The sequence below is a fragment of the Osmia bicornis genome, chromosome 11 (genome assembly GCF_907164935.1).
Source record: "Osmia bicornis bicornis chromosome 11, iOsmBic2.1, whole genome shotgun sequence".
NCBI lineage: Eukaryota > Metazoa > Arthropoda > Insecta > Hymenoptera > Megachilidae > Osmia > Osmia bicornis.
Window position 1 is genome coordinate 2767854 of NC_060226.1, and position 25534 is coordinate 2793387.

Here is a 25534-nt window from a genome sequence, read left to right on the forward strand (position 1 = left end):
TTAATTATTTATTTCTAATTTATGTTTATTTTTAGGTGTCCTGAAAAAGAGGACGCGACGAGCCACCTCAGGAGTCACGAGTCAAGTGAAGAAGTGCCTTTCTACCATCCTATCGCCTTTACTCGCCATGAAAATACCGAAGAAACAACTTAATTTTCTATTCAATGATTTATTTCTAATTTATATTTATTTTCAGATATCCTGAAGAAGAGGACACTGAGCTAAAAATGAGGATAGAAAATCGGAAGGAGTTTCCTTGAAGAAACTTGATTACTCGGTAAAACCACATAAAAGGAACTTGGTGTACGCCACAAAGATTCTCCTTATATCCGTCTCCTTTCTCTTTGGGGAATTACAAGCAAAATTTCATTTCACTAAGAATTTTTTTTTGTAATTTTCTTGAAGGTCTGAGACGGAGTATCAGAGAAAAGGAAAAAGTAAGCAACACGTTCCATTGGCTTTTTTATTTCGAATTAATTGCCACATTAAGATTAGCCAACAGCCTAACAGTGAGTAATACGTGTTTCACGACTGAAAGAAATTTTTATTTCGTTACATTTTCATAAATGCATAACTCGTTTGCGACACGATCCTCGTGCGTCATTCCCGTACAGTTGGAATTAATTTAGGATTCTTTGAAATTTGTCTCGTTAGCTGAATCATACGTCTGGCAAAAGGATAAACAAAGGAAATATTGAAATTTGATATTAAATAACATAGGAAAGTGTGTTAGCGAGTTTCAAAGTAACCAGAGACAAAGAAGGTTCGCCAAAAAGTTGACTCTACTCCGTTCGCAAGGAAACATCCTGGCTCCTCTCGCCTCTTCGTCCTCGATCCCGAAGAGGATGAAGAAAGAGGTGAGAGACAGAGAGGTCTGTCGAGTTTTTTCTTCCACCGGTATCGATTCAAGACGGCGTATAATTCGATATCGATACCGTAATTCAATATCTAAGAGGCACACGCAAGGTCTCGTCGCATTGATCACGTTGCTGTTCAGGATATCGTCGGTGGCAGGACGATAACGGTTTCGCCTTGTACGGATGCTGGATCGCTGGAGCGACATTCGCGGTGTCACGGAACATTATTTTCAATGTGACCATCGTTCTAAATGCGGCTGATCGCTGTTGAAGTTTCACCAGCGAGAAAACTGTACCGTTTCCTCGCCTTTCTGAGCAGAACAAATCCTACCCGGTCTTATGTTCTATCATTCTACTCTCGACTTTGGAATATTGAAATGTTGCGATAATTTAATTTAACTTTACAGGTTATTACAATCAAAACGTTGAAGTTTCATCAGCGAGAAAACTGTACCGTTTCCTTGCCTTTCTGAGCAGAATCTACCCCGTCTTATGTTCTATTATTCTACTTTCGTTCTATTTCGACTTTGGAATATTGAAATGTTGCGATAATTCAATTTAAATTCACAGATTATTATAATAAAAAGAATAATTTGTAAGCACTGCAGGTTAGTCCAAGTAGCCAGATGAAGGGAAACGAATTTCTTCCACTTCTAACGAGCACGTGCTGTACGCGCGTCTGCCAGCTGCAAATATCGTGCAAGAGGTCCAACGAAATCCACGGGTGCAAATGGAGAACACGGGATCCATCTGGCGTGTGCGTGACCTCCTTGAATTATCCTGACTCCTGTCTCCTCTTTAACTCTTACAACTTACCAGCTAGCCTCCACTTTCGACGTTTCCTATTTCGTCCTTCTCGCACACTTCTTCCACCCTGATTGACGTCCACGGACGTTATTCGCCATTTGGCGAGGCATTTTAATCAGCCGTTCCTTTGTCATTTAAATATAGAAGGCAATTTCCGCTGAGAAATTTCTAAAAAATTCCCAAAATCCATCTTCTATTTTTAGAAACCCTTGAAATAGCCAGGACCGATCTCACTTTCTCTTCGATACTCGACAAAAGGCTAGATGATATCGATTAACTATACGTTTCCTTCTTCGCCTTTCTTTGTCCCCTTTTCATATTCGCGCCCTCCGCGTTCAATTTCACGTACACCCTGTAGATCGAGCAGAAAGGGAGGGTAGTTTCCACCCTAACTGATGGCCAATCGTAGCTCGTGCACGCCCAGTGACGTCACTCTTGCCACCGTGCACTGTAATTAGCCAATCCCATCGCTGGGTGGCCGGTACCCAACCCCCTGACACGATTATATTTACGAGCCAATGATTTCTGCACACGCTATTCGACCCCCTTCGTACCTCTACACATGTGTGTGTGTCTAAAATTGCAAAAGACAGGAACGGTAACAATGGTCCCTCCTTTTATTCTTCTTTTTTTAAGCATCCAGTTTCCATCCCTCTACCCTTAGTTTGTCTTTTAGACATATAGAGTAACGTATACAGAGTTATTGACGTATGCGTTTCTTAACCCTCCATGGACGACGGACCATGGAGAGAGCGTTCGTTTCATTTCCTGTATTAAACGTACATTCGTTATTTTCACGGTGTTCAGACTGTCCTTGGATATAAATTTCCACCCCTGTGAAGTTCACAAAGAAAGCTGAAAGAAAAAAGTAGAGATAGAAAAATTGAATGAGCTTCCTTCTTGAAGAAGATCTCGAGAAGATAGCGATTACGCGTAGAGTAGGATAGCAGAAGACGAAAATGAAGAGAATGGCTCCGAGATCGGTAAAAAAAGAAAAAAATACAGGGAGTACAATATCATCGATTCTCGGGCGTAGGTGTGCGTTCGGGTATCGCTTTCTACAGTTTAGGGATAATCCGCTTACGCAGGCCTGACCTGTCATCGTCCTCGGTGGCATTGTCGGCGGCGTTTTGAGAGAAAACAGTATTTTCGACGCTCGAGGTGGCGACAAGAACAGGGCTTAACGTCACAACAACGACGATCCGGCTTCCTCTTTTCGCGTGGGAGGATCCTCGGTGCACCTGATGCAACGCGGGATGCGTTTGAGGTATCGAGAGAAATTTAAAAATTCCAATCGGGAACAAAAGGAGGTCGTTACCGCGATAACATATTCGTTGGGATGATTTTTCTGATCGATGAAGGGGTTGCCGAGGACGGCCACCCCTCTCGGCCCTATAATCCCATGAATACATAATCCAGATGCAAACAGCCGGCACGCGTGTCTCGTTTTAGAACCGCCGTGATATTTCACGGATTACGAATATTTGCGCTTCAGTTTCACGGTATCTCGATCGGTTCCTCCGTCACGGCGCGACTTCTTTTCTCTCGTTCGCCTATCTAACTCTGTTAAACGAAAAAAAAAAAAAAAACGAATCGAACAAGTTGATGGATGAGTTCCACCGTCGATCTAATCTGATGACGTGAATAAAAAGGCGTAGTAGAATTTTCCGCGTCATCTAGATGGACCATGATGGATTTTCTGTACATCTCGAAAGGAGGAGGGGAAAAATGAATGCGAACAGTACTTCAAAAATTTTGTAATAGAATTATTATTTTCTTAGTTTCTTTCGTGGCTGATTCCTTAAACTCTAGGACCGATTAGTTCGGACGAGAAACGACACATGGGAACGAAATGAACATTTAAGTAGGTCGGAATAAAGAGAAGCTCGATAACTTACATTTCAATCATCACGAATGAAAATTCAAAAAAGTTTGTCGTTCGTGCATCGAAACTTATATTACATATTAAAAAAAAAAATGATACTAATCTAAAATTATTCCAATTTTTGATCATTAATTACTTGAATGACTAATGATATGAAATTTATTAGTCTAATTTTAAATGATCTAAAAATATACATATTATTAGTTGATCAAGTAAAGCAGTCGTTTGAATTATTCATAATAGAGTCTATTACTATCGGGTGCCGTCGTTAGAAATATAGTCATGAAATATCAGTTCAGTCGGAAATAGAATAAAATTGAGTCTTGAAACGCGTTCATCGTTAAAAAGTAAACGAAAATATATTTTATTCGTTCCTTGCTCGTTCTCAGCAGACCTTTAATCCTTTGCACTGGTGCGATCGCAAATAGTACGAGAAATAGTACGATTATTATGTATAATTATATATATATATATAGAAAATATTGTTATCATTATTTACATTAAACGTACAAAACTAGAACGTTCTAGCTGATGATTATTAATAATAGGCGTACAATAGAATCTTTGATCTTTAGTCGATCATTAATTGTGTATGCATAATGTTTATTTCAATTAACATTAGGGTAATTATTATCGTTAGTCGATGATAATTGTGTCTTTTCGTCAGTGAACCCCTTGACGTTAGGATAATTCTAATTTTTGTTAATTTCATGGGGAAAGTAAAAGCAGAACATTAATTGCAAATAACTGTAAATGTACTAATTTGTTTATTACCCAACGTTGAGGGGTTAAAAAAAGAAAATTAAAATAAAAACATACAGGAAAACAAAAAAGATTCTAAGAGATAAACTGGCACGATGAAATAATAAAATTAATTAGGTACTTTCTCATTTGTCATAAAACTGCTATTAAACTTTGTATATTACAAAATCAACCACTCGATATACAACAACTTAAGATAATTCTTTATTTATCTAACAACAATAGATAAATTAATTTGTTGAAGAAAATGAAAAAGTACCATTAAAAAATAATAAAGAAATTACATTAAATACGACTTCACTTCTAATTACGATCGTAAAGCTCTACGATATTGTGATGTGTTACAATTAATTGAGCGCAGGCAGCTCGTAGTATTTGTTCGTTAAGAGTGCAAAGGCTTAAACAATGAAGGCGTTATACGTATATATGTACAGATTAAAAATCGAACGATCGCGGGAAATTGGATCGTTTCATCGATTTTTCAGTTGAACTTTATTCAACACCTTAGCTGCGAAAGTGTATCTTCTTCTTGGATACGATCAATTACAAGTCAATTGTAATTGCAATCAAAGGAACTTTACTATAAAGTTCCAAGTTTTGAATAAAAAAAAAAAGAAAGGAAACCTTTCTTTCGAATTCTGATATAAAGTTAATTTTATATCGCCGCGATTATATTTTAATTTTAAAAAACAGTAGAAAAATCAACCTTACACGGTCTCTTCTTGGGAAGAATTCCTTTACAAATTCACAATGATATGTAAAAAAACATTTGAAATATAAAAATCCATTCGGGTCGCAGCTAATGTGTCAGAGACGCATCCAAAAGTGGATGATTAAAAGGAATATTATACAGGATATTTTAAAACACCATGAAAATTAAATTCTTCGTAAAAAAACAAATCGAAAAGCCCTTTACCGTTTTTCGATAGGATGCTTCGTTTTCGAGATATAAGTGATTAAAGATCGAGTACTCGATTTCCGGTTCAGGGCACCCCGGAAGTGGAGTATCCAATCTTTAATCGCTTATATCTCGAAAACGAAGCATCCTATCGAAAAACGGTAAAGGGCTTTTCGATTTGTTTTCTTGCGAGGAATCTATATTTTTAATGGCGCATCTTTTTGAGACACTCTGTATAGTCACACTCACTCTCGCGGCTCTCTCGCACTTTCTCTCCCTTACAAAAATACGTTGGACGGAACCGACGACGAGTCTCCTCGTGCTCTTATGTATTTTTCTCTCAGTTTTTTCTCATTTGTTAACTCGTTCACTACCAGCGCTGTCATTTAAATAATCGACGATACTTGTCAGGCCATGCACTTCGTTATACTATCTTTTATATTCTACGATGAGCTTTGAAATGAAACTTTGTGAAAATGATAGGTAGCGAACGTGTCAAATGAAATGTCCTCTCTTCCATCGAGAATTCAGCGGGATCGAAGAGCAAACTTAACTATCTTTATCAAAATTTTGATCTACTTCTTTTTTTCTTCCAGTAGATAAAGATACTGGCAACGCAACAGGATTATTGGAGTCTACAAAAAATATTCTTTTGTTTCACTGTAAAGGCAATTTACTTGATCGCATGGTATAAAAACATATTGTTGATAAAATTCATCTCTTTTCCTTACAAAAGTATACATTTTAGAGTTCCGTTTATCTTTCAAATCGATTCGATGAATGTTTTGAAAAAGGACAGAGCGCCATCAATTTCGTCGCGGTTTCTAAAAAAATACTGTTTCGAAAAATACTCGATGGTCGAACGATTAAAAACAACCGCCGATTAAATGCATCCACTCGATTCCGCTTAATCTAAAACGCAAGTTCGAGAAAACCGTGTTTCGCTTAATCCTACGGCAGCCTATCTTTCCTCTGATCCCGAAAAATTGTCATTGGAACACGAAAAAGGCTTCAGAGATGCACGAAAAAAAAAGAAAAAACGAAGATTCAAATGTAACGTTCGCATATAATGATTATCGAAGCATCAAAGACCCGGCTCAAAGAAAATTTCCAAAGTTTAGAGTCAAACGACAACGACACATTCATTCGTACATCCTCTATCGTAAGACTTTGTTCGATTAAATTGCAATTTATAGGGGTTTTATCGACTATGAAATCTCTTGTAATTCGGAAGAATAAAGACGGAAAGGGAGGGAAAAAATATCAGCCAACATTGCGCGAAAAGGAGACGAGAATGCGACGAGGGGAGCGAGAAACGTTGTGCGCGTGGAACGATCGATTCGTCCCGCACTCGAACAAGGAAAATTCTAAATGATCCTTGGATCTGATCAAAAAACCTTCTACCTATCCCGTGAAAAACGCTTCTGGACAAAATTTAGCCTCAGGTCGGTCACTGTGTGCCGCAATGTTTAAACGTTATGGTTATCGCACGCGGTACCGCGTGAACGGACATTCTCCTCGTCTCCTTTTCCAAAATAATCCGAGCATCAAAAAAACCAGTCTTCCTGTTCTCGGCTCTCGAAAATCTTCGCCTTCGTGCGATATTTAAGGATTTTAGCAAAACGTACCTTAAAGTACCATTATTTTTGTCGTTTTTCTTTTTTACCCTTTCTTTTAACTTTTTTTATTAATGAACGGACGCAAATGGCTGTTGCAAAAATACAATTTGTTATTTCTCATCTTTCCGTAATAAGTCTAGAAAAAGTGTGTTACTACCTAATACTTCTTAATTAACACGCTTCGTCATCGCCGTGTTATAATTACGCGGGATTGGCAAGAAGGCCGTCGAAAAAGCCACCGGTTTCATATCTTTCCCGCGAACGCGAGAATTGTTTCGTTTTAGAAGAAAAATTTCGTCGCGAACTTTGGTAAAAAACATTCACTTCCGGCATGCATCACCGCTAAAAATTCTTGGAACACTTAGAAAACCATTAAATAAAATAATTTTCTATGTTTATATATTTCTAATTTCTCAAATTTTCATTGTATACCTGCTACTTCGAAATGTGAACTACAATCATTATTAATTATTATAAAATTTTCCTCAATTTTATATAAAATTCATCAAGTGTCCCAAATCTTCTGAGCACCGATGCACGTGCTTCTATTTGTGTATATATAATATAAGGCAATATATTATATAAATATATACGATACTTTACAATATTTACTGTGCCTGATCAGCGTCTCGATCGACGAAACTTTTCTCTCAGAAATTTATCCGTTCCCTCGGGAACACGGTATCTCCACCCCGGTGAATACAGGGCGGGCCAACACTCGCGACAAGGTCTTGCATCGAGTCCATGCGACAAATGTTAATTACATTCCCTATTATCGTTCAACCAGCTTATTTAGGAGTGCAAACGCTTGAACAACGAAGGCATTACGTATATGTATATATGTACAGTTAAAAATCGGTTGATAGCCGAACGACTCTGAATCGTCAACACCTCGAGTTACACTCCTAAAATATCTCTCTCCACGGGTCGTTCTCATCGGGTTACTTTAGTTTCACGTTTCTTATACCGACGATCGTAGACCAGTGGACGAAACGAGACGAGGGAAGAAGGTAGGAGGGACCATCCTCGACGAGACGATCCGTTATTCCGTCTAACAGGATGAAGCAATTCGAAAGCACGATGTTCCCTCCTGGTCGACGACCATCCGCTTCTATCTTGAACTGCCTCGAATTTTTGTCAGGTAACGACCAACCCGCTGGTCGAATTCTCGAAACGTTTCAACCGTGGTCACTCGAGGCTTCGTATCAAAACGGCCAGCTCCCGATAAGAGGCTCCTAATTTACCGGAGGTCGACTGTTTCTTCAGCAGGATGTTCCTAATGCTGGAGAGCTTCTCGTAGCAGGATAGACATTTGTGATAGCTATCGATAAAACGAGAATCGAAATGATCTCTTCTTATTCCATAAACTTAATTTTAAACAAATTTATATTTACCGTTCCTCTCGCGACACGTCCACGCCGATCGTGTGAAGCGGCGCCTCCACGTTTGATTTAATCACCGAGGCGAAATTTCGCAGGATCAGTCTCAACGCCGAGGAGCCCGCCGTTATGTACCTGAAACAATTACAAAGAGGATTAAATTAACGCCGTAAGAAATGAAGGAAAAAGTAATTAGGACAACCGGCTATGAATCACGATTCGAAGAGGAGAGAATGGAGAAAGCACGAGAGCAGGCGGAGGAGCTAGGTCGTTGGTGAACACCCACCGGTACGTGTCACGGCTAGTTTGTTCCAAAACGTGTTATTAGCCCATTATGACGCCAATAAATAACGAAAGGCACGAAAGGCTTGCCCGGACGATTCGACACGCTCGCTTTCGGCGAGCGATAAAGGGTTCGCGCGGGCTCCCGTTCGAATCGGCGAGACGAATCGTGCGAGCCGCCTCGTAAATGTTCCACAGTAACATTCGCTTCGAAACGGTGAGCCTTGTGAACATTTTGTAACGGGCCTGACAGAGTACAGAAGTTTCTCACCGACTCGCGTTAAAATATTGATATTATAAAAAAGAATTTTTGTATGATTTTTGAAATTCATGGCATGGAAAGCGAGTTTTCCATTGTTAAGAAAGGGATCGATGAACGTGGAAACGAGGAGGAAAACGACCCTCCATGTTGGCACGCGACATCCGATCGAATATTCATCGGTGTGCTCCTCCTTTCGTTTTTTTTTTCTCACGAGCCAACCACCTTCGACCAGGACGAAAGACCGTGACGAACGAACCGTGAAAACGGCGACTAGTTGTATGCAAACTGTACTCTGCGTTATGCCGGCCGTGATGTGTATATTTAGCTGGCAATTTGCTGGATGGATTCACCCTTTCGCCGGTTGTCCAACCGTGACTCGAGAGTACCATAATCGACCTCGATGATAAGTAGCTGTGATTACAAGTTATACTTTGATGCGATCGTTGAGTTACAAGGGAATTAAACAGAGTCTCGTTCACCAGTCCAATAATTAATTACCTTAAAAAAGAAATTCGAGAATTAGTGATCTAAAACGTCTTCTATCTCTAAATGAAATTCGTTGATTCATCAATCTTCATCATTGTATGTACTTCAGTGAACTTTCCTTGAAAATTACAGGTCAATTTCACGACCCACGAAAGCGTAGGATGTTTCTTTTAGTTTCAACAGGAAAGGCAGGAAAAGGGGGGCAAACGAACGGCAGCTGTCGAGCGAGCAACAATTAATCCAAATTCGCTTTTATGGCAACAACAGTGTACCAATAAAGACGGCGATGAATGTTTTACAAATGCTCCAGCTTCGAATGAGCATAAAACACCTGTAACTAATTATCGGGATTTAGTAACTTTGCATTTATAATTTTGCCATGATTCTCATCTTCTAAATGCTTCCAATTAGAACACATGTTCTTGATAGTAATCTCAGCTACTGGTACAACGTCAGTTTTTTTCTTTTGCCTTCTAATAATAGCGGTGACAAACGAGGAATGAAGAGAAGCGAGTAGACGATGATCGTGGCAATAACTGTATGCGTGACGAATGAAACGGCAATTTTCCAGACTACTAAACTCGACGTTCTAAACGAATACGCTATTATTAGATCGGCCAGCAGCGATATCGACTAAATCCTTCAATTAATACAGAAAGAAAGTATCAGATTTAATCGGATCGAGCGACGTTACAGAGAATAATCGCGAGAAATTCCATGGAATTACACGTTTAAGATGAAACGTTAATTTAATAGCAGCCTATGCGAGTTTCTTATTTGATCGCAGTTGCTTGAAGTTATATCGACAAGGCACGATCCCGTGGACGTTAATGGGCCCGTACAATTTACAATGCGCATTGTGTGCGTCATCGGAGGAAGAAATGCACACGTGAAAGGAAATGCTCGTTCTTCTGTCACGACAGCAACAGCTTATAACTGAGCACCGGTTAATTGCACCGTGTCCAACATCAGTCTCGCGTGCACCGTTCAATTTTCCTCCTTGTTCCGTGGAACTGTGTTATCTGAGAACAATTGTACTGTCACTTGAAACGATTCGGAGAATCGACAGATAACTTCCTTCTTCTAAAATGAAAACATTGTCCGAAAAAGAGGACGAACAAATAAAAAGAGTATAAAGGATGAGAAGAGCGAATCGGGCTTTCCTGAATCAACAAAGAATGCGTCACAGTCGCATACAGCTTCCTACGCGATCATTAATATTCATGATCGGCTGTCAGACGAGAAAGAAGTGGATCTGTCCATGAAGAGCGTCAACATATGCGTTCGCGTGTCCCTTCGAACGATACCGAGTACACGCGACAACGAGGAATCCAAGCTCGAATTTGCATCTGCCACTGTCTTCCATTGTCTTGGCTAATTTCGCGAACCCCTCGTTCCTTGCAGTCCTCTTCGCCTCGTGTTTCCCCCGTTCGTCGAATTAGCCATTCCCATACCGTCGGCCGCGTGAAGTGACGCGACCCCACTTGAAACACCCTGTTTGCATTCGAGAACCTCACCCCTCGGCCGTGAAAGGGGTGGCTCGAATTTTCCCCGATTCACGTACAGTGTTGAGTTTCAGTGAGGTAACGTTACACACTATCGCCTAGTGTATCGTGTTGAAAACAAAGACTTCACTTACATTTCGTATTTACTTTGAAGTAGCTCCCCGATTGGTGTAAGCAACGCGTTACACAGATCCAAGTTCCACATTGCTCTGGAAAAATGAAAGAATAGCGAGAATGTAAAAGTGAAATTCTATCGCATTGTATTGTAAAATGATTTCACTTACGGTTTTAAGGTCAATATTCCCAACAGATCAACGATAACTGCAAGATCGTTCATTGCCACAGCCGATTCAACCGCGGCCTGAAAGTTTCGTATTCTCTCTTAATATTGTACTAATTTATCAATTGATGATTCGATGAAAAAATTAGGGATTACCTTATGGTCTTTATTGTGCCAGAGAGAGTAGATGATTTGTAAGGAACGATGACGACTCGTAAGAACAGCCATCATTGGCTCGTGACCCCTCATCATACTGTTGAGTACCTCAGCTTCTGACATTTCATTGAGGACTCCCATTTGAGGGTAACCCAAACCCGCTGAGCTTGCGAAATGATTCTGTTAAGAATAATACAATTACGTTTAGTATGTTTTATAATGAATCAGCTTCTCGAAGTTGAGAATGTCTCACCGGTAGGAAAGCCTCGACGTCTAAACCATAGGGCTTGTCGGTATTTATAGGGACAAATTCTTCTTTCTCTGTGGTCTCGATGCTTGGCCTCAATTGAGGCGTACGGATTTCTACCTTAGGATTCGGGGCCACTTGAGCTTTGTTTGATTTCTTTGTGACGAACGTGGTAGCTGTGGTCGCGTTGCGCGGCGTTGAGGTAGGAAAGTTTCTGTTCAGAGAAGTCGACCTAGATTGCGCAGAGTTTGGCCTGTTCAACGCTGGGTCAGAGGGACTGTGCCTTATATTATTAATTCTGTAAAAATAATGAAAACACATCTTTCACAGCTTCCAATGTTAGACGATGTAAAATAAAATGATGCAGAAAATTAGAAGAGAATTACTGTGTATACTTACTGTACCGGATAATCGCTTTCGTAACCCTGTTCTCCGTCTCTACAACTACTCTGTCTTTTCAAATAGTGCTTAGGAGAATCCGGGCTAGGTACTCTATTCTTTATTTTACCATCGTCCATTACTGGAAGAACAGCAGCCATTGGTGCCACGCGTGGCGTCAGTGTAGAATTTGATCTCTGTGGACCCAAAGGTGGTGGAAGTGTTCCGATGTCACTGGTTGTAGTAGTTTTCTTTCCAGGAAAAGGCGTGATGCTCTGTCTGAGAGGAGGTATAGAAGCGAGGGTTTTCGACGTTCTGCCAAGGCCGTTGTTCGTTTGAAGATTCGCTTTTATTTGACTCGTCGAGGTGATCGCGTTCCTTTGAACGGGTGGAGATGATTTTATCGGTTGAACACGTACTGGTACGGGTTTCGTTAATGATAACGTTGGCGCAGGTGGAGGCGGAGACGATGGCGATAACATTGGAGGCACCTCCTCTGAATCCATCACGTTTATGTTCGACATTGAGGTAGAAAGATTTTGTAATATCTGTGGCTGTGTGGGATCTGAAAAATGAATGTATATCGTATACTGTACAAAGCAATATCGTGCACGGATATGTATATTTGTAAATTGAAGTCCATGCAATTTTGGTGTAGAAGAAGGAAAAAGACGGAAAGAACTCACCTATATCTTGAGGCTCCTCGAAAGCCTCAGGTTCTGGGGGTGGAGTGCGAGACACTGAAACATATCGTGCACAGCATGCTCATTCACAAACCATACAGCACAACATTCAACTTTTAGATGCATTTGTATTTTCAGACTTGTGATTAGAGGTGGGTAATTAAGGGTTAGAACAAAACAGGATACGAGTATGTTACAATGCACAGATCTTGCAACAAAGGACAAATTATAGAATTGTATGATATTTACGCGCTCTGTTTGGTTGGAAAACTTCATCGTATTCGGTAACGTTGGGTGTATCGGTGAAAGATGCTTCATCCTCTGGATCAGTTCCAGACTTATCCGCCTCTTCTATAGTTCGCACATCTACTCTATATGAAAAATTGAACAATTATATACAGAAAAAGGATAGAATTTAATGTACAATTTATTGTAAAACTTACGTATGTTTCTTCAATCCCGGTGGTCTTTCTCTAGAAAAGCTTTTCCTTAGCGAATTCCCGTGACTAAATGGGGAACCGGATGCTGACACTCCTCCCAATGGAGCAATTTTGTTTAAATCGCATACGTATAGGACGATATTTGCAGTGTGAAAACTTGCACCGATCTGGAAATTTAATACATATACATTTACGGTTTGATACATCAGTTTTCATCATCAAACATGTCCTTACCAGTTGCTTCTGGGCTATAGCTATATCATGTACTTTTCCCCAACCAGTTGGAACAGAATCTAATGTTCTACCTGGTTCCCAGCCATAGACCTTTAACACATCATGGCAACCAGCAAAGAGACATTCTCCACCTTGACTGAAATATAGGCACCTAAAAAACAAGACATTAATAATACAAAAAGGAAAACAATGATATATTAAAAATTCATTAACAGTTACCTAATTGCTGAGGAGTGACTTTGTTCTGTGGAAGATACAAGTTGAAATGATTCCAAGTCCCAAAAATGAACTGTTCTATCCGCGCTACCACTAGCTAATAGGAATTCATGGGGATGAAATTCTACTGTCGTCGCTGGTCCTCTGTGTTCGGAGAATTCTCTAAGTTGTCTGCCAGCCCTTAAGTCCCACAGCTAATTCGGAAAGAAGTTAATTAGAGCATCTAATTTCATTAGTACTAAAGTAACACTGCTATAATCATTACCTTAACCATTCCTTCCTCTCCTGCACTAGCAATCCATTGGCCATCAGGACTAAATTTTAAACTGTTCACCATCCTATTGTGCCCTTTATACGTAAATATACATCCTTTTCTTCTAATGTCCCAAAGTTTGATAGCAGTATCTAAACTTCCCGATGCCAATAGCTCTCCATAAGGATGAAAATCCATGCACCTTATACCAGCTTTGTGCCCTGTTAATGTACGAGCTAATTTGGCATGTTCCAAATCCCAAATTTTCAATGCCCCTGTCTGTGAACCAGCGCATACTAAATCTTCTGTTTGCCCAAATCTTACGCATTCTATCGGTGTGGTGTGACCGCTCAGGCTCTGAAAGGATTAATTGCAACAGCGTGAAGAATAAATTACATGTAAGCAACTGTATGTTAACATTGAGACATGAGAATATACCATAATACAATTCTGCTTCCCAACTGCCCATAGATTCACCTTCTTGTCATCACCGCCAGTGACCAAAACGCGTCCAGATTTGTGGCCTAATGCTAGACAATTGACGTTGGCTGAGTGGGCAACAAAATCCTCTGCAGAAAATGAAACGCATGATTACAGAATGATCTGAACATAACGTCAACTTTCAGTGACATCATAAAGACAATGAATATTCCATTGAACGAAGGTTATGACCATAATAGGAAAATGGAAATGACCAATTTATCCATTGAATCCGGTGAATTGATTTGTAAACAGGAATTGTTTACTGATATCGGAGAAGAAAGCGGCAGAACGTAATCCGTTGGATGAACACCGTGCACCGATGTATTCAAATAAATCGTGTACCTACGATACAAAACGAGACAATCACTTACGGAGTTTCCATGATCTCTTCGTGGACGAAGCCATATTCCGGGACCACAGGATTGCGTTGTGCACTGACTTATTTGGCAACGACAACAATTTGAGATTTCAACTTGCGGATGCACAATTTTTTTTTCCTTGAATTCGTGGGTAACATTTTTACTTTGTGTTTATTGCTTAATAAAAAGACGATCGTTCAACGGGGCGGCAGCATCTTGCCGCGGTGTGGTCCTGAAGGCAGTCCTTTCCTTGAATTTTCTGTCCGTTTTCTGAAACCGTTCGTACCACCTCTTCGTCGTATCTCATTTCTTGAATCTGCCTGTCCGTGGGTAGCGCGAACTAACGTGACGTTGAGAAATATCGAAGTTCTCTGTTTCCATCGAGATCACGTTCCAATTGATCGCGCCAGATGTCACCAGCTCTCCGGTCAATTGAATTTCACCGCAGCAAGTGTCAGATGCTGTTGCTCGTTGAAATAAAAAAACCATTTGATAAATCGCTATCGGGAACTGTACCGTGACTTATTAATCATGTTGTCGGTATATACCGTATTATTACGTGAAATTTATGTGTTACGTTATGAATGACATAATGATAGTTCATGACGTACGTGTAAACATTTAACAGTGAGGTTATAGTCTCCCTGTCTGCTCATCGTATACCGAAAATGTCCTCACTGTTATTTTCACATGTACTTGCAAGTAGAAGTAAAAAATTATTTTCTTCCAAGATATTCAACAGACATTATGTAGAATATGTGCAAGGACAGTCACCAGAACCTAAAGTTAGAGAATACTTTTATTATATAGATCACCAAGGCATGGTATAATTTATTCTTTTATTAGACCTATTATGCTTGATACATGAAAGCATTCAGGATGATTAAACTACATTATATTTGCTTTCTGAATTTATAGTTGTTCTTGGATGATGCTCGGATGAAAAATTTTACATCTTGTTTTAAAGGTTTGCAGAAATAAAAAAAACAATCTGTTATATATATCAATTCATGTATCATAAGATATATCATTCTAGATAAAAAGTTTTTGGCATTCTTTTTCAAGCGCTTGAAAAAAAATGACACTAGCAGATACAGAGAGGATTTTCCTTATGTTTCTCTTTGTGGTATAGAAAGGAATTTTGTCAGATGCGATGATTTACCAATAGTCTTCACAAAAGTTATTCAACTGGAAGATGAAAAAACAAAAGATAATAAAGATTGGTTTGGTTATGCTCATGCGGAAGAATTATTAATGGTACAGTATTGAACTAAGTAGCCTTTTTTAAGGTAAATGGAATGGAACAATTTACAAAGAAAAAAACAATTACAGGTTCCATTTCAACCAGAAAAATTACATATGAATGTTCATTCAGGAAGAGTTTATCATCCTGCACCGGAAAGAGTAGGGGGAATTGGTCTAGTAAGATCAAAACTTGCAATTGAGTTTAGTTCATTGTTCAATTTTGAAAAAGGAGAAGAACATAGTCCAACTCACTTTAATTGGAAAGGTAAAAGATATTCCCTTAATACAGAGTGGTGTAAGAACAAAATAGCACAAACTATAAAATAAAAATAAACTTTATTTTTTATTAAAAAAGAAAACAAAGTATATTATATAAACAACTTTCATAAAATGTACATATATTTTAGTCAATAACAAAGATTGTATATTTTTCGCTATATAATAAATTACGTTAAGGTATAGATGAAATATCAAAAATCCTAGCTGTGGAATCATCAGATGTTGTCAGGGCTTTTTCTCCGTTTCTGAAAACATATTTGTTACGTTATTATTATGAATAGAGAAATATTTATAATTATTTCTACTTACTCAGATATATATAGATCAAGAATGTCCGCCGTATGACCCGTAAACGATCGTATACATTCACCACTTTTTCCATCGAAACACCTAAGAATACCATCTAATCCTGTTGAAAACAGGATAGAAGTGTTTCCCTTCCATAAAATCTTCGATACACCGCTTTCTTGTTCTATTTTTTGTCTAAGTACCTATATAGTTTTAATAGAAATCACTGGTTTAAGATTTCAGATAAAGCTGTATTAAGATCGAAGAAAGTAGCAGTACCTGTTTTGAGATATCCCAGATAAAGATTTCTCCATTAACAGTTCCAGTTGCAGCAACTTGAAATGTAGGATCTTTGCAGAAAGCTGCTGTTTCTACCCAATTGCTCTCATTGTTTCTTTCACTATTTTCAGCTTCCGGATCAGCATTTCCAATGTTATCATTACTATTAAGGCTTTGCAGAACAGATATTATCTAGAATTTTTAATGATTTTATTTTAATACTGGTTGATACAAAAATCTTTATTTTTATTACCTTGCCAGTAGTTGATGTGCTAATTATTGTTTTTCCATCTACAGCTGCAGAAAGTATTAGATTGTTGTCTGAATGGCAATCAACAGCAGTTATAGTAGAAGTATGACCCAATACAGAGGAGATAGATGACAACACAGAACCTGACTTTAAATCTATAACTCCAATAACTCCATCCTCATAACCTACTGCAACACGTTTACCTGAAACACAAACATGTCCAGTTTCAATTAAGTTACAATACCTAAGATTCGAGAGAACGCTGTAAGGATGAGTACCATCTGGAAATATTGCACCAGTCTCTGCCCTACATCCAAATCCTTGAAAAACCTTGCAGTCTCCATCAGGAATTTTCCACATGTATACTTCTCCATCAACAGACCCCCCTAGCAAAACATTTGCAGCCATATGCCACTTCATCCACTGGAATAATGTAAGTAATTTTACATTTGATTAATATTCATAATCGCATAGCATGAAATCATAGGAAATATGTAATGAACCAACTGTTGCATCTCCCATGTTGTAATCCCAAACTCTAGCTTTATCCGACATTCTCCAAACTTGTATCATACCACTCATATCCCCAGTAGCCAAATACGATTCATCATGATTAAATTCTGAAAAGATAATACTATCTTTGTGACCGATGCAGTCAAGAATGATCTCTCCAGACAATGTATCCCACACATAAGCTTTGTCTTCTTCTCCTCCTGTAGCGGCTAACTTTCCATTTTTGGTCAGAGAACCGCAAAAGACAGAACCTAAAATTTTGTTAACTAAACTATAATCTTTGATTAATATCAATATTAATATAATTGGAACAATATTAACCACGTTTATGACCGGTAAACACATAAGTAGCATCTCCCTCTTCTGGAGGATCTTCTTCCATTCCATCTTCATGTTCAATTTCTCTTGTATCATATGCATCTATTACTTCTTCTACATCACCTAAGTATATCAGATCTTCTTCATCTTCCATCTGATTACTCATGTCTGGAGAGGATGGTGGTGTGTCCTTATGCATGATTTACTCTAAGAACTTAATAAAGCGTGCAACAGGTCATGTTTTAATATAATTATGGATATATTTGAGTAGGAGACATAGAAAAGTAAATAAAACATCGATGATAATGATTTATCGTGTTCTTCACATGCAAATGATGTAATTCGTTGAATCTTTACCTTTTCTTAAACAATAAGATTTATGCTTGAAATATATTGTTCGAAACACTGGAAATTCAAACGCCCGTCAACACACTCAGATATTCTGAACCAGTGACTACAGATCCCACAAGATTGGACATGCCTTTGTTTTCAAAGGGTCTTGAATTTGTGTGTTTAAATTAAAGCTTTAAATAAACTCTGAGGACATTTTTCTTATGTGTTCGAGGTCATAAAATCATTTGACGGCCTCGGAAATACCTAAAAGTTCGTCAAAAAACGAAATTTTTGCTTTTGTTAGTTCCACATTTTCGCCGCTAGATGGACGCCAATTTTGTGGCCGATGAAATGCATATTATTTCTATTTTTTTACATGTGTAAACCTGTGTTATTTTGTTCTATTAATAAAAAAAAAAAACAATACTACAACAATATAGTATGAAAAAAAAAGCATTGTTACATTGTTCTTTATTATTTGACAAAGAACAATTGAAGTAATAGGAAAAGGCAGAATTAGTTTTTTAAATTTACTTCTATTTATTAATACCATTTACAATGACAGCAATATTAGGTGCTGGTATATCAGGTTTATCAGCTGCATATTATGCTCTTAATAATCCAAAAATAACTTCCTTAGTTGTATTAGAAGCCTCAAATCGTGTAGGTGGATGGATACATTCCTTGAAACAACCTGATGGAACAATATTTGAGAAAGGTCCACGAGTTTTAAGGGCTGATTCTCTTGATACATTAAATTTAATAGAGGAATTGGGATTATCAGATAAAATTATTCATATTAAGTCTGGCCATCCAGCAGCTGAAAACCGATATATTTATTCAGATAATGCATTACATTGTTTACCCAATAATTTTAAGGGGTTGATCACCAAAAATACACTATTAAATCACTCATTGATGAGTATTTTGTTGAACGATATTAGGACAAAAAAAGTTTCTAAAGATGATGAAAGTATATATGATTTCATACATAGAAGATTTGGTGAAGGTGTAACAGAAAAACTAATTGCTCCAGTAATGTGTGGAATCTATGGGGGTGATATACATAAATTGAGCGCAAAATCTTGTATAAATAGTTTATTTGAAGCAGAACAAACCCATGGTTCTATAATTAAAGGTCTTATATATAACAGATATAGTAATATTGCTCAAGAATTATTTAAAAAAAGAACTGATCCAACTATAAAATCAAATTATACACCTTCACTATTATTACAAAGAGCTAGAAAAGAAAAGTGGCGCAATTGGGCACTTGAAGGAGGTTTGGAACAATTACCTCAAGCAATTGCCAAAAATATAATTAAACGTGGAGTAGATATAAAAATGCAACATAACTGTGAGAAATTAATATTTAACAAAGATTATGTAGAATTAATTGTAAATGGAAAAAGTGAAAAATATTCTCAAATTATTTCAAGTTTGCCCGCAAAAAAATTAGCTACTTTAATACAAGAGCAACATCCAGAATTGTCTAAAGAATTATGCAGCATACCTGCAATAACAATGGTTGTAGTTAATCTCCAATATTCTGAAACTGTTTCACCTATTAACGCATTTGGATTTCTTGTTCCACCAAAAGAGCAAATTCCCATTCTAGGTGTGATATTTGATTCATGTATTGTTCCTCAGAACTCTAAAATGACAGTATGTATAAAAATAAATATTTATTATATAATCTTTTTCCCTATACAATTTTTACATTACTTGATCCAATTTGTTATTTCTTTAACTATATTTGAATACATTCACTTTTGCAATGACACAAAATGATCCTTAATATCTAAACATAAATCTTTTATAATTACATGTTGGACTAAAAAAGCTTCTTAACACTGAATATTTACAATTTTTTCAATCCAGGTACTGACAGTAATGATGGGAGGGGCATGGTTTGAAAAGTACTTTAGTGAATGTTCATCAGAAGAACATTTAAGAGCTGTAGCAGTCAAATATGTGAATAAAATCTTGGGCATTGATGAAGATCCCAAGGCATTTAACACCTCCATTTTGAGAGATTGTATTCCACAGTACACAGTAGGTCATGCACAACGACTAAGTCGTATCCGCAAATATATCTCCGCGCATAAAATTCCTTTAACGTTATGTGGTTCTTCATACGATGCTTTAGCAGTCCCTTCTGTTATTCTGTCAGCAAAAAAAGCTGTTTCTAATATCTATTAGTATATATAATAGATTTATAAAATTTAAATTCCAGCTTTATCAAGCAAACATTATAATGATTTTTGCTATAATAAAAAAATAAACATGCATAAAAATAATGTAATAAATAGCTAAGAAGCCAAGATCGTCGAAAGTGTAAGCTGTAAGTAAACCTAAATCAAAACATGCAATTGAAACAGCACTCTGCAAAATAACAGAAGAATATTGGTAATTAAGGGAGAAACTATTTTAATGCTGACAAATAAATAGTAGCGCAATAGATACATAAAATAACGTTTTATATAAATAATTATAAAAAACAGTTATCCTAAATTATAATTTCTTAAATAACTAATTAAATAAATTATTTAAAAATTTGTATTGCTAATACAATATTTGTTCACATGTATAAATGTGTATATATGTTTTTATTTACATTTAAAACGGTAAGCTACTTATAAAATAAAATATATAATAAAAATATGAAGCTATTAGTATATATAAATATAATACTATACAAAGTTTAAAATGAAAAGAATTAAAATGAAATCTTAAATAGTAATGAAATTATTATTTAAAAATACAATTTAACATTATTATTCATACGCATTTAATTATGTACTTTAAGTATGTAGAAAAGCATGAAGTACTAAAATGCAGCACACAAGCACATAGCATTCCACATTTAGTATAAACTTTTAATGTGCAACTACCTCAAAGATAGTATTATATAAAAATCAACAAAATATTTCTGAATATTAGATAGTTCGTTTATGATTGAACAAGTTTTGTTACAAAAGTGTTTTTAAAATAAACTTTATAAAAAATACAAATAAAGAAACAATAAAGAATATGAGATTAATCTCTAATAAAACAAAATATTCAAGCAAAATAAAAATTATGTCATATGCTTTAGATACTGATAAAACATCAAAAGAATTTACTGATTAACAGTACCTGCATATTTAACTTCATCGAATGCTTTTCTAGCTTTCTTTAATTCTTCATTCATTGTTAATAAATCTTTTACCCTTGCATATTTTCTTGGATCCTTTCTTACTGTAAAACAAAGATTTTATATATTAATTGAAGTTTCAAAGAAATATAAATGTAAAGTATGTTCTAGATAAATCATTATTAATAATACCTAAGAATACAATATCTTCTACTTGGACCCGACCAGTACGTCCAATTTCCATTGCCCTATGTGTCATCTCAGTAATAAACTCAATAACCAGATCTTCTAATAAATCTACACTTTCTGTGTAAGGATTTTGATCATCTCCAAAACCATACATCATACAGCGCAATTCCTTTGAAAATAATCGTTTCCTACCGCCAGGTAATGTTCCACCAATCGGAATCTCAGCCTCCTCATCTTCGAACTATAATAATTAAATAATTGTTTATAATTTTCAATGATAACTGTTTTTTACCAACAAAGTTTTGGTATTTCAAAAATGAATGTTTAATTAAACAAGGTCCAAATATATTTTTAGAATAAGGTTATACGTTCATGTAAAAAAAATCATGAAATACTTTAATTAATTACATTTAAAAAATTAATTTAATCACCTGTTCAAAACCTTCTTCTGTCGTCATACTTTAATGCAACTTTTTTGAATTTTACAGATATAAGAAATGTATTCGATGAAAACGAACAACTGAAATTATTCAATTAATTTTTACAATTCTCATCAGTAAGATTGTGATATATACATATATACCGCAGTTCACCAGAGTCCATAACTCCGAAAAGACCAATTTTCGTCCTTCGCGCATCTCCAGTACGCATCTTTGCCCTGATTGGCGATACTCCCAAACGAAGTGGAAAGCGATTAGCAGAGAACTTGCTGCTTTCCCCCACCATCTTCCAACCTGCGCATCGCAGTTATGGATTCTGGTGAACTGCGGATTGCATTTTTCAGGAGAGAATAGTATCATTCCGCGCAGTTCGACTGAGCTCAAAAGTTCCCCCACCATTAGAGGTGGTTTACTTCCCATTGCATCCGCCATATACATGGTGGGTAAAATATACTAATATAGGAACGGCTTATTATAAGACCTCTTTTTAGCAATAGCATGGTGAAGACGGGTTGACCCCTGTGGCTCGGGGGGATTAGAATACGGCCACGGTATCCCCTGCCTGTCGTAAGAGGCGACTAAAAGGGGACACACACACACACACACACAGGCTCAAGCAAAAAATTGTAAAAGTATGGCAAATGTATGAAACAATGTAAAATGCAAAAAGGGAATAAGATTTGAAAAAAGGTACGCAAAGCGCGCGAGGTCGAAAATGTTCGTTGGGCAAAAGGGGACAGTAAAAGTCCTCAAAGTACGCCGCCCGGAGGAAACGGGATGTAAAAATGCATCCTTTTTTCCGAACCGGGGAAAATTAAAGTAAAGTAAAGTTATTATAAGACAAAGGTAGTGAATCATAATTCATAAGTTTATGATCATCGGATATACTTTCTGCCCAGCGTGCCCCACGTCATACAGCCGTACGGCGCATGCGTGTTACCTTGGTAGGGGAGCGTGGCAGAACCAATCAGAGCCAACATGCGCAAACAAAACCAAAATTCGTTCATCCGATGGTACTATTCTCTTGTAACAAATACAATACTTCAAGTAAGATGATCAAAGCTAAGAAAGATATTTATGAAAAATAATAAATATCTTCGGATTTAAAAAGGTATTGGTTACAAGATTGACGAACTATGTCGGCAGCGATTCCTACAGCAAAAACTTGGAAAGAAACCAATCGTTTATTGAAAGAGCAACGAAAGAAATGGCGCGAAGAGAGGTTAGCAAAGAAATTTAAGAAAGAAGAAGCTGAAAAAGAATTACAGAACGATGAAACAAAGCCTATTGAACAATGTTTTGAGAAGAAAGATATTTCGACTGTGAGTATTGCTGTTCCTGGATCAATTTTGGAGAATGCTCAATCGCCGGAGTTACGAACGTATCTTGCAGGACAGATAGCACGCGCAGCATGCGTTTACAAAATAGACGAAATTGTTGTTTTTGATGACAAAGGAGAAATTACTGAAAATGAAAAGAAGAAAGTCCGAAATGACGAGGTATTAGGTGAAAGAAGAATTGCCTGTTTACAGCTGGCTAGAATATTGCAATATCTTGAATGCCCACAATATCTAAGAAAGTACTTTTTTCCAATACATAAAGACTTACAATATGCTGGAGTTTTAAATCCTTTGGATGCTCCACATCATTTGCGTCAATCAGATGTATCTTTATATAGAGAAGGAGTGGTTACAAATAAACCAGTTAAAGGTGATAAAGGTTGTTTTGTTAATGTTGGATTATTGAGTGATGTCCATGCAGACAAAGTCTTAACTTCTGGATTGAGAGTCACTGTAAAAATACCACCAGATCAGCTAAATCCCAAAAAATTGAGAGGAATTATTGTATCTCCTGATATTCCAAGGTCGGATACTGGTATATATTGGGGATATAATGTTAGGCTAGCAAATAATCTCACAGAAGTATTAACGCAAGGTCCTTACAAGGATGGATATGATTTGACTATTGGAACTTCAGACAAAGGAAAATCTATTGATGATATAGAAGCTAAAAGTATAAAATACCATCATGCTTTGATAGTATTTGGTGGATTGTCTGGATTAGAAGCAGCATTAGAAAGTGATCCTAATTTGAATGTGGATGACCCATCTTTGATATTTGATAAATATTTTAATACTTGTCCTGAGCAAGGCTCAAGAACAATTAGAACAGAAGAAGCTATTTTAATTACTTTAGCAGAATTAAGGATAAAATTATCTGCTAAAGTTTCTCCACTGTCAAATCCTCAATATAATGGTTTTGTTGGTAACTGAATTATCAGTAAATGCAATGAATGTAAGTAACAATATATCAAATTAACAATTTTTATTTTTTCCCCTAAATATTGTATACAGTTGTAAAAAAATACATAATATGTTAATTTTATATTCCATTAACATTATTTTATTTTCTATTTTCAGCTATTCTGCAATGCACAATTCACTGTGTCTCTTAAAGTTTTTATAACTTTTGCTTGATCAGAAGATCCAATTACAGCTGTTCCAGAAACGATCATGTTTGCACCAGCCTAAAACAGTACATTATATACATTTAAAATTTCTTTAGATTACAATATCATGTTAAGTTAAATTTTAATATTCATACTTTTGCACATGTATCAATAGTAGCTGGTCCAACACCACCATCTACTTCTATATCTAATGTAGGATAATTTTTCCTTAGCCACGATACTTTTTCCATCATTGAGTCCATGAATTTTTGTCCACCAAAACCTGGTTCAACAGTCATAATTAACACCATATCTGCTAGATCAACATACTCCACAACTGTATCTGCTGGAGTTCCAGGTTTAAGTGCTACTCCAACCTTATTGTAAGAGAAGATAATTATTAAATAGAGAAAACCATAGAATTATTAAATAAGTAGTTGTATAGATTACATACTTTCATTCCTGCTTCTCTTACTTTTCTACAAACTAATGGAACATCCTTTACAGGTTCCACATGAAATGTGTACTGGTCGACACCAGCATCAGCCATAGGTTCTATCCACTGAAATAAGAAGATATATTTTTTTATATGTATTAGAACATGAATATTAGGTCGCTATAATTACTCATAATTTTAAGTTCTTCAATTCAAAAAGTTAGGATGAAACATACCTGGTCTGGATTCGAAACCATCATATGTGTTTCAAAAAAGATATCTTTTACTTTGCTACGGAGACATTTTACCAATGGATGGCCGAAAGTAAGGTTAGGTACGAAATGTCCATCCATAACATCTAAATGTAAATAATCAGCACCATTATTAACTAATTTTTGCGATTCTTCCGCAAGTTGTGCCAAATCGGCATTTAAAATCGAGGGCCCAATTTTCGCTGTCAATTTGTTCGGCATTTTTAATAGAAATATTCTATAGCGCGTACCACGTGTTGGCAGTTAAAATGATAATGCATTATCGAATGTCCTAATGATCTTAGTTACAAGGTCATTGGATTTGCATTATACTTGCTAAATTAAGTGATAGATAATTTAAATTTCTCAGAAAAGAATTTGATGATCAAAAAAATTAAGTAATAGGGAAGTAATGAATAAATAATTTATAAATATTATAGAAAATTAAATGTATTTATATGCAAAAACAACGCAAGTTAACTGAACAATATATTACAATAATTAATGTAACAAATGAGTAAATTGATAAGGGAAAGTAAATGATTAAAATCAAAAAGCAATTTCTTTTTTACTAGGTTTTATTATTGAGTGGAAGACACACTAAATTATTTAGACAAAATTAAATAATAGGAAATAAATATATTGAAAATTTATAAA

The 25534-nt window shown here is 36.5% G+C and overlaps 7 protein-coding genes across 10 annotated transcripts; 3 read left to right on the plus strand and 4 right to left on the minus strand.

Annotated features, from left to right (window-relative positions):
- Positions 1-3416: 3416 nt before the first annotated feature.
- On the minus strand, positions 3417-14798 carry LOC114876989 (katanin p80 WD40 repeat-containing subunit B1). Of its 2 annotated transcripts, XM_029189018.2 has the most exons (15): positions 14484-14798; positions 14068-14198; positions 13642-13986; positions 13380-13570; positions 13161-13311; positions 12930-13093; positions 12736-12857; positions 12490-12543; positions 11825-12368; positions 11432-11723; positions 11179-11358; positions 11027-11103; positions 10877-10951; positions 8223-8342; positions 3417-8149 (listed from the first exon to the last, which is right to left on the minus strand). In XM_029189018.2, exons 1-15 carry the CDS (start codon positions 14515-14517, stop codon positions 8017-8019), a joined length of 2613 nt encoding a protein of 870 aa, XP_029044851.1. In that variant the 5' UTR covers positions 14518-14798; the 3' UTR covers positions 3417-8016. The 2 variants fall into 2 exon arrangements, with proteins under 2 accessions (XP_029044851.1, XP_029044852.1); XM_029189019.2 differs by lacking the exon at positions 12490-12543 and having other exon boundaries at positions 14484-14797.
- Positions 14799-14911: 113 nt separating this feature from the next.
- LOC114876992 (UPF0598 protein CG30010) lies at positions 14912-16184 on the plus strand. The gene is made up of 4 exons (XM_029189022.2): positions 14912-15295; positions 15390-15438; positions 15508-15728; positions 15804-16184. The coding sequence occupies exons 1-4, from the start codon at positions 15140-15142 to the stop codon at positions 16041-16043; spliced, it is 666 nt and encodes a 221-aa protein (XP_029044855.2). The 5' UTR covers positions 14912-15139; the 3' UTR covers positions 16044-16184.
- LOC114876991 (angio-associated migratory cell protein) lies at positions 16102-18237 on the minus strand. Its single transcript, XM_029189021.2, has 8 exons — positions 18001-18237; positions 17647-17857; positions 17320-17576; positions 17091-17235; positions 16816-17015; positions 16563-16754; positions 16305-16486; positions 16102-16240 (listed from the first exon to the last, which is right to left on the minus strand). Exons 2-8 carry the CDS (start codon positions 17840-17842, stop codon positions 16168-16170), a joined length of 1245 nt encoding a protein of 414 aa, XP_029044854.2. The 5' UTR covers positions 17843-17857; positions 18001-18237; the 3' UTR covers positions 16102-16167.
- A 123-nt stretch (positions 18238-18360) lies between these two features.
- LOC114876990 (protoporphyrinogen oxidase) lies at positions 18361-20653 on the plus strand. Its single transcript, XM_029189020.2, has 2 exons — positions 18361-19641; positions 19858-20653. The coding sequence occupies exons 1-2, from the start codon at positions 18535-18537 to the stop codon at positions 20176-20178; spliced, it is 1428 nt and encodes a 475-aa protein (XP_029044853.1). The 5' UTR covers positions 18361-18534; the 3' UTR covers positions 20179-20653.
- Positions 20056-22026, minus strand: LOC114876993 (transcription initiation factor TFIID subunit 13). Of its 2 annotated transcripts, XM_029189025.2 has the most exons (4): positions 21733-22025; positions 21305-21542; positions 21115-21216; positions 20056-20142 (listed from the first exon to the last, which is right to left on the minus strand). In XM_029189025.2, exons 1-4 carry the CDS (start codon positions 21757-21759, stop codon positions 20138-20140), a joined length of 372 nt encoding a protein of 123 aa, XP_029044858.1. In that variant the 5' UTR covers positions 21760-22025; the 3' UTR covers positions 20056-20137. The 2 variants fall into 2 exon arrangements, with proteins under 2 accessions (XP_029044858.1, XP_029044857.1); XM_029189024.2 differs by lacking the exon at positions 20056-20142 and having other exon boundaries at positions 20906-21216; positions 21733-22026.
- A 77-nt stretch (positions 22027-22103) lies between these two features.
- Positions 22104-24968, plus strand: LOC114877007 (putative methyltransferase C9orf114 homolog). Of its 2 annotated transcripts, XR_003789484.2 has the most exons (3): positions 22104-24036; positions 24162-24276; positions 24698-24968. XR_003789484.2 is itself a non-coding variant. In XM_029189060.2 (2 exons), the coding sequence occupies exon 1, from the start codon at positions 22878-22880 to the stop codon at positions 24012-24014; it is 1137 nt and encodes a 378-aa protein (XP_029044893.1). In that variant the 5' UTR covers positions 22104-22877; the 3' UTR covers positions 24015-24036; positions 24162-24395. The 2 variants fall into 2 exon arrangements, 1 of the variants encoding a protein (XP_029044893.1); XM_029189060.2 differs by lacking the exon at positions 24698-24968 and having other exon boundaries at positions 24162-24395.
- On the minus strand, positions 24083-25433 carry LOC114877009 (ribulose-phosphate 3-epimerase). The gene is made up of 4 exons (XM_029189067.2): positions 24863-25433; positions 24645-24752; positions 24346-24567; positions 24083-24268 (listed from the first exon to the last, which is right to left on the minus strand). Exons 1-4 carry the CDS (start codon positions 25097-25099, stop codon positions 24158-24160), a joined length of 678 nt encoding a protein of 225 aa, XP_029044900.2. The 5' UTR covers positions 25100-25433; the 3' UTR covers positions 24083-24157.
- Between the last annotated feature and the right edge of the window lie 101 nt (positions 25434-25534).

Bases quoted from the DNA above. Each gene is read 5' to 3' on its own strand.
- LOC114877007 (XM_029189060.2), top strand. From the start codon at position 22,878: ATGTCGGCAGCGATTCCTACAGCAAAAACTTGGAAAGAAACCAATCGT.
- LOC114876989 (XM_029189018.2), bottom strand. From the start codon at position 14,517: ATGGCTTCGTCCACGAAGAGATCATGGAAACTCC. The intron at 13,312-13,379 runs GTAACTGTTAAT...CTTGTTTTTTAG, and splicing joins AGTCACTCCTCAGCAATTAG to GTGCCTATATTTCAGTCAAG. The intron at 12,369-12,489 runs GTGAGTTCTTTC...TTCATTTTTCAG, and splicing joins CGAGGAGCCTCAAGATATAG to ATCCCACACAGCCACAGATA.
- LOC114876993 (XM_029189024.2), bottom strand. From the start codon at position 21,759: ATGACGACAGAAGAAGGTTTTGAACAG. The intron at 21,543-21,732 runs GTGATTAAATTA...TAATTATTATAG, and splicing joins CAGAAGAAGGTTTTGAACAG to TTCGAAGATGAGGAGGCTGA. The intron at 21,217-21,304 runs GTATTATTAATA...TTTGTTTTACAG, and splicing joins AGAAGATATTGTATTCTTAG to TAAGAAAGGATCCAAGAAAA.
- LOC114876990 (XM_029189020.2), top strand. From the start codon at position 18,535: ATGACAGCAATATTAGGTGCTGGTATATCAGGTTTATCAGCTGCATAT. The intron at 19,642-19,857 runs GTATGTATAAAA...TTTTCAATCCAG, and splicing joins CTCAGAACTCTAAAATGACA to GTACTGACAGTAATGATGGG.
- LOC114877009 (XM_029189067.2), bottom strand. From the start codon at position 25,099: ATGCCGAACAAATTGACAGCGAAAATTGGGCCCTCGATTTTAAATGCC. The intron at 24,753-24,862 runs GTATGTTTCATC...TTCTTATTTCAG, and splicing joins TGGTTTCGAATCCAGACCAG to TGGATAGAACCTATGGCTGA. The intron at 24,269-24,345 runs GTATGAATATTA...GTACTGTTTTAG, and splicing joins CTATTGATACATGTGCAAAA to GCTGGTGCAAACATGATCGT.
- LOC114876992 (XM_029189022.2), top strand. From the start codon at position 15,140: ATGTCCTCACTGTTATTTTCACATGTACTTGCAAGTAGAAGTAAAAAA. The intron at 15,439-15,507 runs GTTTGCAGAAAT...ATATCATTCTAG, and splicing joins TTTTACATCTTGTTTTAAAG to ATAAAAAGTTTTTGGCATTC. The intron at 15,729-15,803 runs GTACAGTATTGA...AAACAATTACAG, and splicing joins ATGCGGAAGAATTATTAATG to GTTCCATTTCAACCAGAAAA.
- LOC114876991 (XM_029189021.2), bottom strand. From the start codon at position 17,842: ATGCATAAGGACACACCACCATCCTCTCCAGACATGAGTAATCAGATG. The intron at 17,236-17,319 runs GTTGGTTCATTA...ACATTATTCCAG, and splicing joins ACAACATGGGAGATGCAACA to TGGATGAAGTGGCATATGGC. The intron at 16,487-16,562 runs GTACTGCTACTT...AAAACTATATAG, and splicing joins TCTGGGATATCTCAAAACAG to GTACTTAGACAAAAAATAGA.